Source organism: Anser brachyrhynchus (genome assembly GCF_964034855.1).
Source record: "Anser brachyrhynchus genome assembly, chromosome: 10".
NCBI classification, from domain to species: domain Eukaryota; kingdom Metazoa; phylum Chordata; class Aves; order Anseriformes; family Anatidae; genus Anser; species Anser brachyrhynchus.
The window spans coordinates 18,542,585-18,562,636 of record NC_137705.1 but is presented as its reverse complement, the minus strand read 5'-3'; the positions used below and the strand labels follow the sequence as shown (position 1 = coordinate 18,562,636).

Here is a 20,052-nt window from a genome sequence, read left to right as displayed (position 1 = left end):
CATTGATAGCATTAGCAGTTCTTTAAGTGTTCCTGAGAATGTACATTAACTTCAGCACAAAATGGCTCTTCGGGTTTATCTAGGTTTTTTTTGGGGTGCCATCATTGTAAACTGAAAATTTCTGTTATGGTAACACACTGAGCGAGCTAACGCTTGGATCCTGTCTCCCTCCAGTGGCATATCCCGCTAGCCATGAGGTCTAATATAAAAGTGCAGTTTGAGCTTCCCTGAAAGTCGGATGATGTCTCTCCATTGCCAAGGTTGCTAAGGGGCTGCAGGGATAGCTGGGAGAGATTCCAGGTGGCCTAGAGGCCCTAGGGAAATTACAAAATGACCCCATTCTTTCAACAAGTCTCTTCAAACTGCCAAAACCTGCTGTTGCCTGCTCAGCTTGCTGTTGCTTGTGTAGCAACAGCAAGAAACACAAGGAAGAACTGTGGGGGGGGGAAGGAGACAAACTGGTTGCTCAGAGCTTGAAACAACTCTCCAAAGCCATAGCTGGACTTCTGAAACCCCATTTGCTACACACAAAATTATAGTCACAATATTATGCTGTTGAAATAACAGAGCTGTATATTGAGGCATGAAGCTACATCCCAGTCACCCACTTACACCAACAGTTAGCAATGATTTATCCAAGTTAGAGTTTGGCTTTCCCACCACATACTTGGATATATCTACAATCTTTGCACAATGTAGTGACTTGTGTATGAATACTAAGCTGTTCCATATGCACTGCAGACGGCAATTATTCTGTCAAAGGAGAAGACCCTGAGTGTATTCTCCCCATGCATTTTGAAATGTATGTGCCCAGTCGCTGCAGTGCAGCTTGACTGCAAGACAGCAGTGAGTACACATCTTTCGCCAGGGGAAATGAAATGTGCTCCCAGGCTTGCCTTCAGCCCTTCTTTGGAGCAACTGGGAATAGACTCCCAGAAGTGATTTATGGCTTAGCTAAACATCTCTGTTCTTTCAGCAAGAATGCTGCATTAGAGCGATTTGTTAGTCTTGCTATTCTTTAAAACCACATAAATAATTTTACACAGATTATAAACTGCATTGTAGGACAAAATGTTTCTAAACATCATACCAGCTTATGTCCTCTGCTTATGTTACAATTTAAAATCTCAGTTATTTGTAATGATATTTATAATGTAGTGCAAACAGCAGACTTCCGTTGAGAAGAATCAATTCTTCTTGAAGTTTCAATTTAAAAAGTTGGGGCAGGTGTTTATTACTTAACAGGAACACGAGAGCCTCACAACTGCAGCAAGATATTTTTTTTTTCCTTTTGTAAAAAGAATGGTTTGAAATTTAGATTTCATATCAAATAAACAAAGGTTGTTTGTTCAAAAACACACATCAGGGTTGGAGTTGTATACACAGTAAATTCATCTAAGGATTTTCATACCTACAGCCTTGCACAAACTTCCGGAATTTCATTCCTCTTTTTTACATTTACTACAGCTCACAGCTGTGTGCATCATAATTGCCTGGTTCAGAAAGTGAATACCTAATGAAGCAAACCAGACAGAGGATGGGAAGAAAGTGGTAGGAAAATAAAGTAAATCCCATAGTTGTTAAGAGAACGGCATGAGTGTGATAGGAACTAGACATCCTCCTCTTCTCATTACTACCATTTTTTCCCAGCTATCTCTCTGAGAAAAAAAAAATATGGCTGCACAAGCCCTTCTAACAGTGAAAAATGCAGCAAATGGCTGAAGGTACTACTAGACTTAGTGGTATTAAAAGGCTGGGAACATTTAGGACAGGTGATCTGCCTCTGAACCTATTTTTCTACATACCATTTTTAAAAACTAGGCTGACCACACTCTACTGAACGCATTGTGTCAAGCATATTTCTCACTAGACTGCAAGTTTCTCACTTGTCACACTTCAAAGGGATAAAAGCATCAAGAACTTATCCATCAGTTAGACTTAATTTCAGTGCCAAAAAATGGAAATTTTTTGTTTTAGTTCTAAAGATTAGCATGCTTAGACAGCTACAGTGCAGTTCTGAAATCCACTGCTCAGGAATTCATACAGGTTCCTTGGTTTTAAGAGCATGAAACTACACGAAAATGGAATCACTATTTATTCTACAGTTTTGTTTAAAAACAAACATACAAAAAAAAAAAAGCAGCCTTAGACCTCTGTTTAGATGAAAGAGTTGCCCCCACTTTTAAAGCTGAGTACTTTTAATTCTGCCTTTGAAAACATAGGCTTCATTTGGCCTCAAGATGGCGATGCGATTGTGAGAGTTGCAAGGCTGCACGAACTAACGGGGAATTAATCGGGGTTATTTTTGTTTCTGCTAAAGAGAGAGCTTGGTAAAGAATCAGAATGGCATTACTGCTGCAGCTCTTACTGCTGAAAATTCTGCGTTTTTAAACAATGGAAATCAAAAGTTAAGGACAGGCAAGTTCTTAAATATTTTTCCAGGTTGAATAGAACAGAAATTAATGAAATATTACCTATACACCTAGATAGTATTCTCAGAACTTTCTCACACACTTGCATATTATATGTAGTGTAATTGTATAGGAGTTGTGAACATTTTTGGTAATTTGCATAGTTTTTAAAAGAACTAATTGCAATTACTTGCTCAAAAATTAATAGCTAGGAAAAGAAACATGCAAACTGCAATTTGGGAAGCAAAAATAATATTTTATTTTGTATTTATTCTAAGTGCGTTTCTACTGAAAAAATGCATTTTCTCTACAACATATATCCAATTTACTAAAACATTCTTTTTCTCTATAAACAGAGCATGAAAACAGCCAAAGTTCCACACAGGAAAATACAGGTTAAAAAAGAAGTTTTTGAGACAGAGGGCAGCATAAGAGAGTCATCTTTGTGCTATGAGCCTTATCTAGCTTAAGGGTGTTTTTTTATTTTTATTTTTTTTTTCTGGTTCATTGCTATATTCATTGCTATAATAGAATCATAGAACAGCTTGGATTGGAAGGGACCCCAAAGCCCACCCAGTCCCGACCCCCCTGCCACGGGCAGGGCCCCCTCCCACCAGCCCAGGCTGCCCCCAGCCCCATCCAGCCTGGCCTTGGGCACTGCCAGGGATGGGGCAGCCACAGCTCCTCGGGGCAGCCTGGGCCAGGGCCTCACCGCCCTCTGAAGGAAGAATTTCTTATATCTGATCTAAATCCAGCCTCTGTTAGTTTCAAACTGTTATCCCTTGTCCTGTTCCTACAGCCCCTGCCAAAGAGTCCCTCCCCAACTTTCCTGCAGCCCTCTTTAGGTACCAGAAAGCCGCTATAAGGCCTTGCCAGAGTCTTCTCCATGCTGAAGAACGCCAGCTCCCTCAGCCTGGCTTCACATGAGAGGTGCTCCAGCCTTGTGGTTTCCTCTGGACTTGCTTGTACAGGTCCAAGAGGTCCTATGCACTCATGTTGTGGTACACTAGAACATTTTAGACCATTTTGCATGCTTATGAACATATAACATATACATATAACAGCTGTAGCTATTTGCTCTAATAGCAGCTAGAGATATTTCCCTAAAAAAAACAAACAAACAAAAAAAAAAAAACCACCAGTGTGACTACGGTATTTGTTCTAGAATGAGAAAGGGGACATACAAGGTCCATAGAACTCAACAAGATGCATCCAAAAGTGCCAAGGGCATCATTGCAAGGATGCTTTCTCTTATCTTTGAAAGGTCATAACAATTGGAGGAAGTTCATGATGCCTGGAGAAATACAAGCTTTATACTCATTTTCAAGAAGGCAGGAAAGAAGATCCAGTGAGGTACAATCCAGTCAACCAAACCTCAGTGCCAGGGAAAGTTATGGAAAAAGTCCTCTTGGAAGTCTTTTTCAAATTGATTGGAAAACTGGCTGGACTGCCAGCTCAAAGAACCATGATGCAAAGTGCAACTGGTTGGCTGTTATTAGTGATGTCTCTGAGTGATCAGTACAGGAGCTAACACTATTTAACACATTGCCTTGTTAACAGTTTGGCTGACAGGATGGTGCGCTCTCTCAGCACATTGGTGGATGATGTTAAATTGGGGAGAGTGATCTACAGCCTGGCAGGGAAGGCTGGGATTCAGAGGGATATCAAAAATCTGAAAAAATAGGTGAGAGCGACCTCATGAAATACAAAAAAGCAAATGCAAAGTCCTTCACCTGGGACAAAATCACCCTATGCAGCCACATAGGCTGGGCACAAACCGGCTCAAAAACTGGACCTGGGGCTCCTGAAGAAGAACAAGTCAGACATGAGTCAGCAGGGTGCCTTCAACCAACAAATTCAATTGCATCCTGTCCTGTATTAGCAAGAGTCTATACAGCAGGCTGAGGGAAGTGATTCATCCCCTCTATTTGGCACTTGTGAGAATGGGAAGTACTGTAACAACTTCGAAGTAGAAGAACAAGTTCAGTGGATGGCCAGCAACATAGTTAAGGGAACTGGAGAACATTACAGATGTAAAATCCAGACAAAAACTGGATTTGCCCAGACTCAGAAAGATAAAACTAAGAAATCTGGTTGCTCTGTTCCCTTGCTGCATGGAAGAAAAACCAGACAAGTCAAACTCTCGAGAAACAGAGTAAGAGCACAGACACAGGACAACAGGCACTAGGCATTAGGTCGAAGCATGGGAAATTATGTTTAAAAGAAAATTCTGATTAAAAGAAAAAAAGTCACTGAGAAGGTGGTCAAACACTGGAACAAGTTGTGGAATTTCTGTTCACTGAGTTCAAAACTCACCCAGACCGTATCCTGAGTAACCTTATCAGGTTGGCCCTGCTTTGAGCACAGCACTGGCTGAGGCAACCTCGGGAGGTCTCATCCAAGCCCTGTTATTCTATCATTCCACACTTGATAATTTGTTTCTTGGGGTTTATGAGGTGGGGAGTAACGTGGTATTGTTCATTAGTGTATATGACCATTATGGGGGAAAAAAAAGTTATTGTTAGACTACTTAGATCTACTTAAAGATAAAATCATGCTGAATGTTAGACTTTTTATTTTTTAAAAGTCAGTGGTCTTATTGTAGGCAAGCTTGTCAAACTATTTTTTTTATTCTAACGTAAGTCACTGTCCTCTTCCTTTCTTTCTAATCCTAATTCCCCATCCAATATCATTTTTTCCCCATAACTTGGTCTCCTGTCATGACAAAATTAAGTGTAACTGGAACAAGGACACAACCAAAGTACTAGAGGTCCTCTCTGAAGACAACTTTTTTTAATCACCTGTTGTTTTTATCTTTTGTCTCTGTCTTTCAGAGAAGACGCAAACATGAGAGAGTAGAGGGGCATGCAAGAGTACAGTCACAGCTACCTAACAACTGAACTCACACAGCCGAACTACTAGAGGTGCGTTGTGGAAATATTTCTGCCATCAGAAATTTTAATGCAACGTTCACACTTTCCTACTGCAAATAAAAGATCAGAGAAATATAAAATCGATCCTAACCATGATGGCTCAGATTTTCCTGTGCCTTTTATGTAATTTGCTCTGTCATTCATTTATCATGCTTAACATTCATGTGAGCTTATATCAGAGATAAAGTACAACTGGCATTCCTTCCACATGGAAATGCATTCTGGGGTGCAATCCAGTCCCAAAACCCAGGGCAATTAAATTTGTTCAAGATTTTGGTAAGCACTGACTGTTCAGAGAAGACCACAACCCTAAATATGTTGGCATGCTCATACCTACAAAAGATATAAAGAATAGTTCAATTAAAATAATATTTGCTGTTGTTTGTTTTAAATATAAAGCAGTAACTCAGCCAGTTATTAGCATACAAGCACAAAATAAACAAGAAGGCTTTATTTTTATTTCCTTCCTCATTTTAAGAATCCACTGCTGCAGCTGGGATTAAATTTACCATATAGTTATACCCTGATCCATCAAACTGTTACGTCTGCTACTCCCTATCAAAGAGTTTTAAATCTCTTCAGTGCATAAATGTTAGGAAAATCCCATTATTGAGAATCAAACCTTTTCTCAAAAAAAAAAAAAAAAAAAAGGTAATCACTCAGCAGTGAGTACCACACACACAAGCACTATTACATATTAAGTGACTTGAATCTGTTGAGAGACAACCAGAACGATATCCTGAGTCAGACTTGCACACAAAAAGCATAACAATCCTGTTAACTTTGCAAAATACTTCTTTTGTGTGAGTTGTAGCTCAGGAAAGACCCCATATTTAAGCAAAGAACAGCAGCTATATCTTCTAGATCAGGGGTAGAGGGACATATTTCAAGCCAATTTGAACATGGGGCTACAGAGACCTCACAGCTGGTGAAACAAAGCATTACTGAAGCTAAAATACAGTACTCCACGATTATAATGAAAAGTGTTTGGTACGAGCCCTACAGACACACAGGACAAAAGATGGCATTTTCAAACCAAGAGGATCTAGTCTACTGAAAAGATAGAATATAAAAATGAAATAGAGAACACAGCACTTGAAAGCTAAAAGGAACTGAAAAGACAGATGAATAGCTGCTTAGAAAGCTAAAATGAACCATGGAATGCAAATTACACAAAGACAAAAGATTCAAGAACTTCAAACTAAAGTGAGCCTTGAAGAGAAACTTAATTTAATCCACAGTAAACATAGTTGGCACCGTGGATCAAATACTGCTATCTTAATACAGACACACAGAGCCTTCTTGGAACATTATTTAAACAGACCTCCAACTAAAGAGGAAAACAACTTCTGGTAGCACACATGCATTATTGCTTTGATATTGTGGAGTAAATCAAACAAACAAGAGTGAAGATGAAAACTGGAAGCACAAATATCAAGGTTATTTCAGATGTCCTCTACTTGCTCCTTGACAAAAACCTCTAGAACAACTTCAGAAGAGGCTTGTGGAATGGTTTTTTTTTTTGATACAAAAAATCATGGTTTTGAACATTAGTATGTTCTACTTTTCCATAAAACAGAAATGTGTGTGTGTAGTTACATTATCACTATTTTAGGTGAAGCAATTCCATTTTGACTTTTTTTTTTAAATAAATTTATTTGTGCCATTTTTTTTCTCAGTTTTACTTTAAACATTGAGAAGCGAAATTTTCCTTATTTGTTGAAAAGTGACTATAGGCCCTACACATAGGTCAGAAATCTTTCTGCAAATATTCTGCCAGAATTGATTAGTCTCAGCAAAACATTTCAACTTCAGTGAAACAGGTTTTTTTTTTTTCAACATAAAAATAATGCTCTAAAAACATTTCACCACCCATATGACAAATAAGCCATCTCTATTATCTCTATTATTATCTCTATTATTGTTCACAGCCCCTATTGTGGCCCATTCTATTTCAGCTTCTTTTCCACAAAAATGAGCTGAATCTTTAAAATACTGAATGTTGTAAGTATGGAAATGCATTGGGCAAAGACACATTGAAATGGAGGAAAAATGTTGGCTTGTTAAAACAAAACATTAAGCCTTCCCAAAAGATGTTCTCGTATCAGCTGAGCTGTATGTGTGGGACCAACAGATATACTCACACGTGTCTTAACAGCTTTGTACTTCACAGCCTCCTTTGGAATAATACTACATGCTTTGGAAATTGTCATGGCAACAATGTATTTCTTTACAAATGGAAATAGTATAGTAAATAGGCATATAAAAACCCCTTATAACCTGACAATAATGTAGCTTAAGCTTGCATGACCTCCTTCATTGAAGAACAGAAGCAAGGGTGACAGTAGCATGTGAAAAATCCACATACAGAGCAAAATCTTGTTTAAAGGCCTCACACACAACAGTGGACAAATGAAGGAAGCAACATTTAAGCAGCAGGACCACCTCCTGCTCTCGTTAAGTTGACGGACTTCACAGGTGGACGAACCATCATGGTGCAGTACAAGAAGAGAGTGCTCAGCACTTTGGTACCTTGAGTTGTCAGAACGACACTGCAGGGTGAAGCCCTAGTTAAAACTGAACATAAATTGTGCCATCCATGCTCTCAGGTACATGTATGACAGTCACATTTCTTGCCTCTGCCGAGTTAAAACATATTGGGTTCATCTGAAATTGGCCTGCCTTGCTGAATTTACTAGAGCCTGAGTCTATTTTATGTTGCAAACAATAAATGGGAGCATGTCAGAGAATCCTACTGGTTTTTTTTCTGTTACTGTGCTAATTTTGCACGTGCACTGTAGACTCCTCTAAGCAAGATTAAGGCTACCTGTTACAAAGCCATGACACAACAGTCGATCTAACTCTGTTTCCACAGCTCTTTCTACCTCTCACCTATGCTGGCATACAATGGTGGAAACACCATGGAGCCCAAAAGTAGCAACACGATTACATTTGCATCTGAAATTTTCTGTATTTTAAATGCATCTTTTCTTTCTAGCCCTTTTTTTCCCTTTTGTAGAAATATTAGTTGTTAAAGGTGACCTTTACATGAGACAATTGTTTTAGAAGCTTCAGGGAAATAACCTGGAAGGTTTCCTGTATCGTCGTCTGCAAAAAAGCACTTCTGCTAACACATTTTCAGTAACCAGAAGTGAGTACTTAAAAAAAAATTAATTTTGACAAATATTACCACACTTTCTCTTTTATCTCTATCTCAGGATCCATTTAATATTATAACAGGCTTAGGAGTAACACTGTTTAATGTCTTTTAGATTGTCAAACCAGATAAGCAAAGTGCTATTTGCAACTTCACAAGCTCTTACAGAGAGCGCTTACAGAGAGCTCCTACAGAGTTTGTGTCATTTTCCCTCTTTAATATCAGAGGAATGATATATAATAACTATTTTATTGTATTAATCTGTCACTGAAAAAAATCACCCCAGTATTTCCATGTTCAACTCTACTCTGGAAGTAACTAAAAAAAATAGAGACTTCCGCTTCAAAGGCCTTAATCATCTGAATGACTAATTTCTATACTACTCTTCATTAAGATTTCAATTTGGAACGAGGACAGAAAGGTACAACTCTAAAATGGGTAAGGCTTAGTTAAAATTGTTCTCTTTGAAACCAGTAGCAATGCTCTTGCCCCAAAGTGGCAGAAGAAGCACTGCAACAAAACACTTCTGAAAATTCTGATTTATCAGCCAAGGTACTTCTCTACTGAAAGAATAATATGTTCCAACAGCTGTAACTACTGATGGTTTTAAAGCCCTATCCACAATTCCAGATCTCTAACAATGAACAACTATCCAGCAATCGTCTACATTCAGAATTTAAAATCAAGAAACTCTTGCAGTTTTTCAGAGTCAGGGAGGAAAATAAACACATGAACCATGATCCTACCTGCGGGTCAGAGAGTCGAGAAAGGTCAGGGTACAAGTAGAATTTTATCCCCTCAGAAGCACCTGGCAGTGTTACTCCTCGAATCAGAAGAATCATCAGCATGATATAGGGAAACGTGGCTGTTACATATACAACCTAGCAAGAAGTAGTAATCATTAGAAAAATATTTTCTTACAAGTGCAACAAAGAGCATCCTCTACTTTGCTATAACATTAAAAGCAAACAAACAAAAAACAAACAACAACAAAAAACACAACAACACAATTAAATCCTTTTCTGGAGGGAAAGGGGCTTTTGACGCCCTTGTTTTCACACAGGCGAATTTTGTCCTCCAGCCATATTACCTTCTTGTAAGGAAAGGTCAACACTTTTTTATAGAGAGACTGTGAAGTTCTCTAAGCGTATTATTTACTCTTGGTTTGTGACAGGTGACTAGCCACTAGCCACTATACTATAGTGTACATATGCACTATACAGTGTACTATTCCAAACACTGATACAAGGAAACTGATTGTAATAGCAGATAATTCATGGCATAATCTTATACGTATTGCATAGCAGCATCTGCAGTGAACTCTCAGTCACCTAGTAATTACTAAGCTGGCATCTCATAAAACTACTTTGCCTGCATGTCCATGCTTGAGTAAAAAGTATTTAATTAAACCTAAAGGTTAAATACTACGTATATCCCCTGGCAATTTGCTATATTACCTTTATCATACAAAGCACCTTAAGGCAGGATTTCTTAAGTGCTCAAACCCAGCAATTTCTATTTTCACAAAGACAGATTTTTTCAGAAATCAGTATACTTTGCACATGGAGAGCAACTGAACGTTTCTGGAAACCTGACAGAAGTTCTATTTTCTAAAGAAAAAATTTAGCAGAATTTCTCCTATTGTACAGTCACATACCTGACAGCCATATATAGCTATTCAAAATTGGAAATGGTTTAGCTAATAGGTTCCACGTCACTACAAATGTTTCCTTTTAATAGTACTGTACCTTAAACTTAATTTTCCATTAACCTCTGTAACTATTTCTACCTGTGCAAACTAGATAGAGAATATCCTAAAATGAGTGATGCTCTTATATATCTCTGCCTTGCACAAGTCAAAATTATGCAGGAATGTGGGGGAAAACATGGTAAAAAAATATAAATTGCATAGCTCTCAAAAACAGGCATTTTAGATTTAGAAGTTCATTAACTGGTTCATGCCTATGTAAATGAAAAATATACATCAGAGAATGCACCCATAATAGGAAAAACACATTTTCAGCGACGAATTAACTGAATTTTGATTTTCAGACAGTGCCGTGCACATATATCCAAATATGAAATGAAAAAGGGGAAGTTAAAATCACACAGCAGAGCTTTGAATGTGTCTAGCTGCCCAAACTATACTTCGACACCTTATTCTTCCTGACCTGAATATGAAGTAAGTACCTACATATCTTTCAGGTATCTCAAGCCTTTTGAAAATACAAATCATCATTTTCCTAGGAAATTGAGCCAACCATTGTAATCCTATAGGTTGCAAGATCCCAAATTGATTAATTCGTAGGTCAATACAGTGCAAAATAGACAGTTTTATCTCAGTGTTTCCATCTATTATCACTGAATGTTAGTGGAAAAGCAAACCTAGCTGTGTACAAATAGAACTTGTCTCAAAGAGAGGTTGTATCTCCACAGTGAGGTTCCAAATAAAAACAGATAATGAGTTACTAAGAAGTAAAAAAGAAATATGGAATGGACATGGATCTGATCTGAGTCTTGTATTGGGTGGAGAGGACAGAGTAGCTAGAAACAAATTTTCATGTTTTTATATTTAATTCTTTGACAGCTATTTTTCTCCCTCTTTCAAATCAATCGTTGTTTGTAATGGGAATAGTCAGTAGAGGTATCCATTTGATGACACAGAAGGTATCGCACCTGAATGTCTTATTTTAAAAAAATAACATTTCATTGCATCATGCTTCATTAACTATACTAGTTTGCAGCCTACTATCTCTTGTACATCCTGCCACTGCCTTGAAACATTTTACATTAGTAAACAGATTGCAGTTTTGTAAAAACAGATTTCTTCCCAGGTGCCTTTGGATGTATTTCCTCACTCACATCAGTGAAGAAGAGCTAAAACTGCTTATCTCTATGAAATGTCAGGTAAAGCTATCCTTGAACAGTCTGCAATCCCACAGCAACCATCCAGGCTTGCAGAGGTACCCTTCAGTTTCCTGCTTGCTTTTCAGAATGCCTTCCACAGTCCATCCACACCTATTAACATTATTGCAAGTACTAGAAACACAACCTCTAACACCTTTGATCATAAGAATGGGTGTGCCTCAGCTTCAGAAGAATGAGGACTCTCCTTCCTTTCTGGTTACCATGCAGGAAGAGGATAGAGAGCAAAACTGTCTCAGTATTTCTGGTGGAAAAAAATGCTAATACAGATATCCAAAACAATGAAAGAGATCCCAAAAAACCATGTGTAGGAAAGACACACCCTTCCTGAGCCAACAGACATTGTTGGTGTTAATGCTCATAGAGCTCACAAGGGTACTAGTTTCTCTGGGACTTCAACGGGCATATATATTGTGCTCAGAAAGGGGAGAGAAGGCCATCGCTTGTAGGTAGTGTTTGAGTCTCCCTGTATGTTGAGCCGTTTAATTCCATTATGTCTAGTGTATTAGTTGTCACTGCACTAATTTTATCATGCTTCTCAAGAGCTCGTGAGGTGAGGGAGGATGAGGCATTTTAGAAATCAAATGCCATTATCATCATCATCATCACATCTGTAGGCATTAAAAGTTTCCAAAATTATTTTCTTTTCTTTCAGCACATCAGACCTCTCTGAATATAAAATGTGAACACAACTGTTTCTAATTACACTGCATCCTGTTTTAATTGACTTTAATTGCTTGGTATGTTAATTTGCATTCCAATGCTCAAAATGCTTTTTTTAAACTCAACAGAGCAATGCCAGCGTTAAAGCAGTTGGAAACAAAATAAAAATTTCTGGGATGGTGGTTTTTCTACCAAGTTCTCCTGTTAGAATGTAATGGAAGGGCAAATTTACAAACATACTTAGATATATAGCTATGTAGAGAGGCACCTACTGGGACATCTAACAGTTCATAAGCAGACTTAGGTGCTTAGCTGAAAGTGCATTAGGACCAAGGAACCTGAAAGTAAATGTTCAAAAGCATTGCGGTACTCTTGACTGCCATGAACTTTCAGTACCAAAGTACTGGCACTTCAAGTAGCAAAACCTGAAGAGACTGAGATGCAATTTAAGTTTAGTTATAAAGATAGGTAGGTATCTATGCAATGGTTTCATGCATAAGGCACCATGAAGGTATTGAGAAATGAACTAGCTACCAGTTTGCATCTTTTCATACCTAAACATCTTTAGAAGCATAAATCAAATGCGTGGATACAAATTTGGCTACTGGGACTGTTGAACTTCTTGTCTTCAATGAAAAGGTGCTTTTCTGAATGTTCTGGCAAGAGCATGCTCCAGATGTTCAAGCAAAGGTGACTTAGCTTGTGAGAAAACATAAGAAGTCCGTGATAAATCTGTTGAGAATAAGGAAGATGCCCTGCATACAATTTACTGAGCCACACAACTCTAGAAGCCTAAAAACAGGTTTCTCAGGCTACAGCTACTACAGAACATGTCTGCCGGGTATTCACACACTACATCACAGCAGCTTCTTAGCAGAGCAAGTCAAAAATACGAAGCAGTGGACTTTAATCCTTTGTTTGGCTCATAGTAAAACCATAACTGAACTAGAATTCAATGGACAAAATATAACTTTTGAAGGTTAAGGAAGTTTCATCACTGCCCTGACAAAGTAAGAAAATAACAGCACATCTGTGAGATACCAATGAAACTCAACATTCAAATGGTTGCAAGTCCTACACAGCCTTGGCCACAGCAATAGGCTAGCTGGAAAAATAAACAAAGCAATATCCAGTATTAATGTCAACGTTAAACAGGGATACATGGAGCTCACTCATTTCTGGTTTGGACATGAGAGCTTTTATCCGATTTTCACACAAACACAGGAATCTATTTGTTTTCACAGAATCATAGCAAAGCTTGGGTTGGAAGGGACCCCAAAGCCCATCCAGTCCCAACACCCTGTCATGCGCAGGGCCCCCTCCCACCAGCCCAGGCTGCCCCCAGCCCCATCCAGCCTGGCCTTGGGCACTGCCAGGGATGGGGCAGCCACAGCTTCTCTAGGCAGTCTGGGCCACTGCCTCACTGCCCTTCTAGTGAAGAATTTCTCCCTTACATCTAATGTAAATCTACCCTTTTTTCGGTTAAAACTGTTATCCCTTGTCCTATCACTGCATTCCCTAATAAAGAGTCTCTCAGTGACAGGATGTTAAATAAATACCCTGGTATTGATCAGACCTCATCATAACAAATCTCAGATCTTAAAAAGATGAAAATGAAAGAATTGTTTTTTCTGCAAGCTGCAATGCTTTTTTTTTTTTTTTATTTATAATGAAACAATTTCATTTTATAAATGGAATAGAAGTGTTTAATTTTACTTGATGCTTCAGAAACTTACTGTCTTGCTAATCCTCTTCCTTTGAATTCCCCTATTTTTCCATTAGAAGATAAACACAGGTAGTAGCAATGTAAGAATTGCTGGCAATTTGCCTAAACTCAGTATATATTGAAAATAAGACCTGACACCATGCTCTGCCCATCCTTTGCTTTTGTCTGGAGTTTTTGACCTATTGGATAGTCATTTAGCTCATTTATTTAGTGGACACTGAGAACTAGACTGACAACACCAACTTTCTTTGTCAAGAGAAGACTGCTGACCAATCTTCAGATATCAGTGACATACAAGGCTTGTCTAAAAAGGAAAAATAAAAGACAAAATTATACCCACACTACAGAGTACACCCATGTGAAGAGAAACAATTTGGGAACCAAAATTTCACTGCCTGAGTAACGACAGAGAGAAGAATAATCTTTATCCCGCTTCACAATGCTGATACAGAAGGACATATCAGTAAAAATATAGAAAAATAATTATCTTACCACTGTCTGGCAACTCTAGCACCTTTGTGAAAAGGCCCAAGTCTTACCTACGTGGGCATGAATTTAATCGACATTAAAAATGCCTATATGCCACAGTTAACCCAGCCATCCTGCTCCACTAGAAATTTTTCAGTTTTGCAAATATTAACTTCTTAGATATTAAAAGCACATGATAACACTATGAGATTTTCTTTTTACAACCACCGTAGTATACTCTGAATTTTCCCATACAGCATTGCTTGAAAAAGAGCCTTTTGCTGATATGACACTATAGCATCTATGGATACACAAATCACAACTGAAAAGAGGTATTTTCAACATTAATTGGATTTACAAGAAAAGTGGTGTAAAAGAATGACAGCTGATTCACAAGTTTTTGTAACAGTATGTCAAAAGGGAGAAAATATATTTTATAGATATGCCTACGTTTTTAAGCTAAAATTTCATATGCAGAAAAGAAACTAAACCAAAAACCCGATAAAATGTCATATGGGTGGATTTGTAAGGTGCATGATTGGGGAAGGGGGAGGAGATAGAAGCAGCAAAATGGCTGATTTGTCTTTTCTCTATGTGTTTTGTAGATTTATTCAGCATCATCTGCTGTGTCATTTGCTGATCCACAGAGGGAAATTTGCTCTAGAATAATCTTGTGAACCATCCTTGTTTGCTTTGCAAGATGTTTGCTTACAAAATGCAGAATTTCTTCTAAGCTACCAATGAATCATGTGTGAGTGGAGACAGTTTCACTCGGAGTAGACAAAAATTCAAAAACCAACACAAGAAAATTTAGCTGGATTTGAGAACTGAGAAAAATTTCAAAGTGGAAAAACTCACTAGGTACCCATGGTGCACTAGAAAACAGGGTGCCAGAAGGGATGCTTCATAAAGGTACAGAAGAACCTCGATAAATGCACAGTAATTACAGGAAGCATAAGATTCATCATGACACAGTAACACCAGCAAGGGATATATACTTCTAATGCCTCATCACACTAAGTTTAATGGCTGAGACATTGAAAAATCCCTATCTAGCAAAGCTGTGCAAGTCCTTGTTTTTAGACAGGTGGTGGTGAAGGCAATGAATAAATAATTGTGTTAGAGTCAAGCTGAAACAGTTTTCTTTACAATTAAATGAAAACTCTGAAGTTCATATTGAGACGATAAAAAAAAAATCTATACCATTCCACTTTGCATTTTGTTTTAATATACTTTTTACTGAATAGGTGGAAGATCCCTCTTGATTGAAAAAAAGGCTCTTAACAAGCCAAAGTTATTATTCCTAAGCACCATTTGAAAGTTAAAAAAAAAGGGTGAAAATGTTTTTTTTCCTATTTCTTTTCAGCATGAATTACTCTTTAAATTGGGTCTGACTTTATGAACCTTCCAGCACTTCTCAAATTCCATTTCAACAATATATTCTGTGCCCCAAAAAAACTAAATAACTGTACTCAGAAATTCCAAAAGGGGGATAGGGTGCTGAAAGTTTTGACTAAGTGCGACCCTCGTGCTCTGAGCCTCTACCAGGCCAATCCAGGATTGCAGCGAACACTGGAAAGCAATGAAGAAGTACCAAAGACAGAAAATAGCAATGGACTGCAGCAGCTCACATTCCCACTGAAGTGAACAATTCACTTAGATAATGAGCTGTTTCTCTCCATAAATATTCCTTAAGCAGCATCAAGTTTCCTAAACATGTTACTTCAAATTATTTCCCAATTAATTACAACAGCTGTTTGTTTTTCTTTTTCTCCTTCTCCAGATTGCCAGGATCTATGAAATCAAGATATGTCTTATTTCTTCTGAAATTGCTCTTTAAACTTGTCACTTTGAGGGTGCCTACAGACCTTATATTTATTATTTTTAATACTGTCTAGTGCAAATATTTTTTATTTTTTACTTTAACAGATATTGCTACCCCAAAGCATTCATTTGTTAGACTGCCAAGAGAAACCAAATATAAATGGTCACAGATATGGTCTCAGAGACATCAGTGCAAGTATCCTGTCTTTTATTTTATTTAAGGAGTATTTTATCTCAGCCACAAATGGGAGATCATAAAACTTGAATGGCAAATGAAGTACCAGTTTACTGTGACTGTGAACATGTAGAAGAATAATATTTGTATATTACTTTTGCTAACAACCTCGTGCACAAAGAGGAAGACCTGCCTGATAGTGGTGTGCAGGGAGAGGAAGACTGATATTGAGAAAGCAAACTTTAAGCATCTTCACTAAGCTCATTACTGCAAGCAAAAGTGTTTATGTACAGCTCCCATCAAGTAGGGAATTTGCAGAGCCACAAATATCTCAAAATCAAAGACTGCTATTTAATCAAGTAAAAGTCAACTTTAGAAATCAATCAGGAAGAATTTTAAATATAAATTAGGACTAATTAATCTACTGAGGTTGTTTTTATTTTTCATTTTGTAAAGGTCTTTAAAAAGTTCAAGCTTTTATAAATCAAAGCTGTTCCTTTTCAGAACCTTCCAGGATTTTCAGACTTCTGAATGTCATCCAGTCTGCCCTTATACACCAGCCCTATTAATTATTAGATTTTAGTTAGAAATACAGAAACCGGATTTTTGCTTAAATATCTTTTAATATAATCTCGGTTTCTGACAATTCTTGATATAAGACAATTCCATTTCTATGAAAAGAATTTACAATGGGTCAGAATTATCCCTTACTTGCACCTGAATTACCAATTTTGTTACCAAGTTTAGACAGACAGAAATGAGGGACTAATAATGCACTATGCGGATTTGATTTCTCAGCTATTTTAGACATGCCTGTCCAGTTCTCACTGAAGTCTCTAGTCAGTAGGTTCTGACACGTTCTGAAAATGTTTAGCCTGTGAAGCAGATAAAGTTGCAAAGGTCAGAACAGGACAGGAGATGATTTTCTTGTCCCACAAAAATTTGTGACAACCTGCACTGGGGAAAAAAATAAATAAAATACACACACAACCACTAAGGAAAAAAGAAGACTGCATACAATCTGGAAAGTGGATATAACATCATCCAGTGCTACCAAAAGGATTAATAGTTGAGACTTCCCCTCTAGAACTTGTCCTGCTTCAGCTTGACATAAAAGGTAGAAGATGCCAGCTAGTAAAGACAAATATTTTAATCTGAACATACTACCTGCACAAAGGCCTCAACTTGGAAGTAGTTAAGAAGAGAATCAGGCACTGTAGCCATCATCTGAGAAGTCATCAAATAAATGTATGCCTACCTTAAAAGTTTGTAAATAATTGCAAATATTAAAACTATGAAACTATACTATTGGAATTAGGAAATTCTCTGAAATGTTGCACCAAAGCTAGTCACACATGAGCCTTTTTTTTATCATGTAGTCAATCCTTCAAACACTCAAGTAGTTTTGCTAGTGGCCATCTCTAAATGATTTATCAGTCAATTCTGCACAGTGCTTTCTGAAAGTACCACTGCATTATGCATTTACTGTGCAGTAAATACTGGCAAAAGTGAGAAGAAAAAAAAAGCAGGCAAAAATACATAGCATTCATCTCTCTTCTTTCTTTTCATAATTTTTGTAATCACAAAATATTTGTGTATTGGGAGGTTCAGGATGCTTACAGGATAATACAGTGCTCATTGTTTCTTATTGAAAATGGTGTGTTTGTCTAGCCACAGGATGACAGACAATTTCCTATCATCCACTGAGGAATACTGGTCCTTATCACCATGGTGACTGCTGAGAAATGTATTCACCCTAAAATATTTGCAATGCTATGTGTATTAAGTATAATAATTGTAACAGCTGTATAATAAATAGCTTTACCACTTAAACAAGTATTCTTATCCTCCAGAACTCCAATTCTCCACATTTCCACTCTCTATGACTACTACTTTTATTACAATGTGGTTAGTCACATCTATATTGTACCTCGAGGCTTACTACACCATTACTTCCCTACTACTGCAGACTCTAAATCTAGCCCTTAAATCACCTCGAGGCCCACTTTTGGAGCACTGATCTGACACAGTATGCTGCAATTTAATTCTGCTGAGCTTCACAGTCTAAGAGCTGATCCGACACACTGGAAAATGAGAGGAATCACACAATAAAGACATTGGCCTAGACTTCAGATTATGTTTCTGCTACCAATTTATTTTTCTATCTTAGGCAAATGGTTTGATCTCTCTGCTCTCCCTTTATGCCTTCAGTTCAGCAGAGACCTCTGACTGACCGTTAGGTAAGGTAAATGCAAGCTCTCCAGGGAACAGAGGCATTTCACTGTGCTCATCTGAAACGTGGCACAATTTCCATCCTCAGTAAGGCACTCCAGGAACAAGCGACATACAGACTAAACTGCAAAAAAAAAAATACTGAACTGCTATCAGTTATCACAGATAGCACCAAACACATTTTCTAACAGCAGGAAATAACTCAAAAAAAATTTACTACAGTTAATTCTTTATGTCACACTTCTATAGCAGTGCCTTATGCTTTCTACATATGACACAATCAAGCAGGATGATATGTGGTGTTTTTTTTTGTTGTTGTTGTTTTTTTAAAGATAAAATGAATAGCAGGTGCATTTCAGCCAACTCATTTCTCTGGGATGTGTTTCAGCAGCCACCAGCAGCTGCCTGAAGCTGCCTTTGTTGCTCGTGTAGCAATTCATTTCATTAAGCTTTCCCATTGTTAAGAAGGAGTTTGGATTCAATCCATGTTAGTTGACACCGAGGTGGTATACAGAATTAAAGTTGTAAATCTCTCAAGAGCTGCCTTGTAAACAAGACTTCTACTACAAAGACATCTTTACATTGTAGATAAAGCTAAAAATCTGACCTGTACTGACTGCAGAAACTAGAGACTGCCTTCCTGCTGACAGGAATTTTATATAATACTAACCTTTACATGTAGTGCCATGGAGATGGATACCTACAAACTGCTTTGTAATTTGCTAGGAATGGGACAATCTTGAAGCTATACAGACCACCGCTAGCTGAGGACTAAATATCTGTGTGAGAATAGGAAATTATATCAATTCTACTTCAGCTGAAGAAATACAAAACTGAAGCATCACTAAGACGGACAGTGCTATAAGTGTACACCAGCTCTCATGCTTCCATATTTTATTGCAAGACCAAGGAGTTATTCTTGTATGTTCTTGTGAAGAAAAGGTACAAGTAATATTTCAAATATGTAAATCAAGATCCAACAAAAGGGATTCCAGCATGCACATAAGGACACTAGGGCAGAGTTGACCGTACAGCTACCTTTGTAAAACATAGTTTCATAAACTGAACAGTTCAAAAGCACAGATATAAGCAGTGTCATGCATCTGAAAGAATGAAGTTTTAGCCCTTACAGTCATATCAACAATGACCGGAGTACACAGAACAACTTATAGTTTAGCTCCTGTTTGACTTATGTATATGTATTGTTTGCTGATTTCTTTTGGTAAGGGATAAGAGAACTGTTATATGGAGCAGGTTTCCTCTGTAAATAGAGAAATACAAAGAAGTCATGTATGGAACAGTCAAACAATGGAGAAATGACCAAACTACAGCATTTCTAAAGATTTTTTTTTTAATTGAGTCAATGTATCTATTTTTGATAATGGGTTAAAAGTGCCCAGTAACCTCATGGAAAGAGCAGACCCATCTGTTACCTTTAGCCAATCAATTTCTCCTATAGAGATGCCTCAGCATTAATCTGTGCCTTTTGGCTTCACCTTAACTTTTTCAGCAAATTTCACTGCATCGCCACTGAAAAT

The 20,052-nt window shown here is 37.6% G+C and overlaps 1 protein-coding gene across 8 annotated transcripts in view; it reads right to left on the bottom strand.

Moving 5' to 3' along the window:
- Nucleotides 1-20,052, bottom strand: part of SLC6A11 (solute carrier family 6 member 11) — a 156,204-nt gene that overhangs the window by 104,372 nt on the left and 31,780 nt on the right. For 7 of the 8 annotated variants that reach the window (XM_080606744.1, XM_080606741.1, XM_080606742.1 and 4 more), the window contains exon 7: nt 9,248-9,382. The exons of the other annotated variant lie outside the window; for it this stretch is intronic. In XM_080606744.1, coding sequence (XP_080462870.1) covers nt 9,248-9,382 — 135 coding nt within the window. The remainder of the gene's footprint in view (nt 1-9,247; nt 9,383-20,052) is intronic. 8 annotated transcript variants of the gene reach the window in all.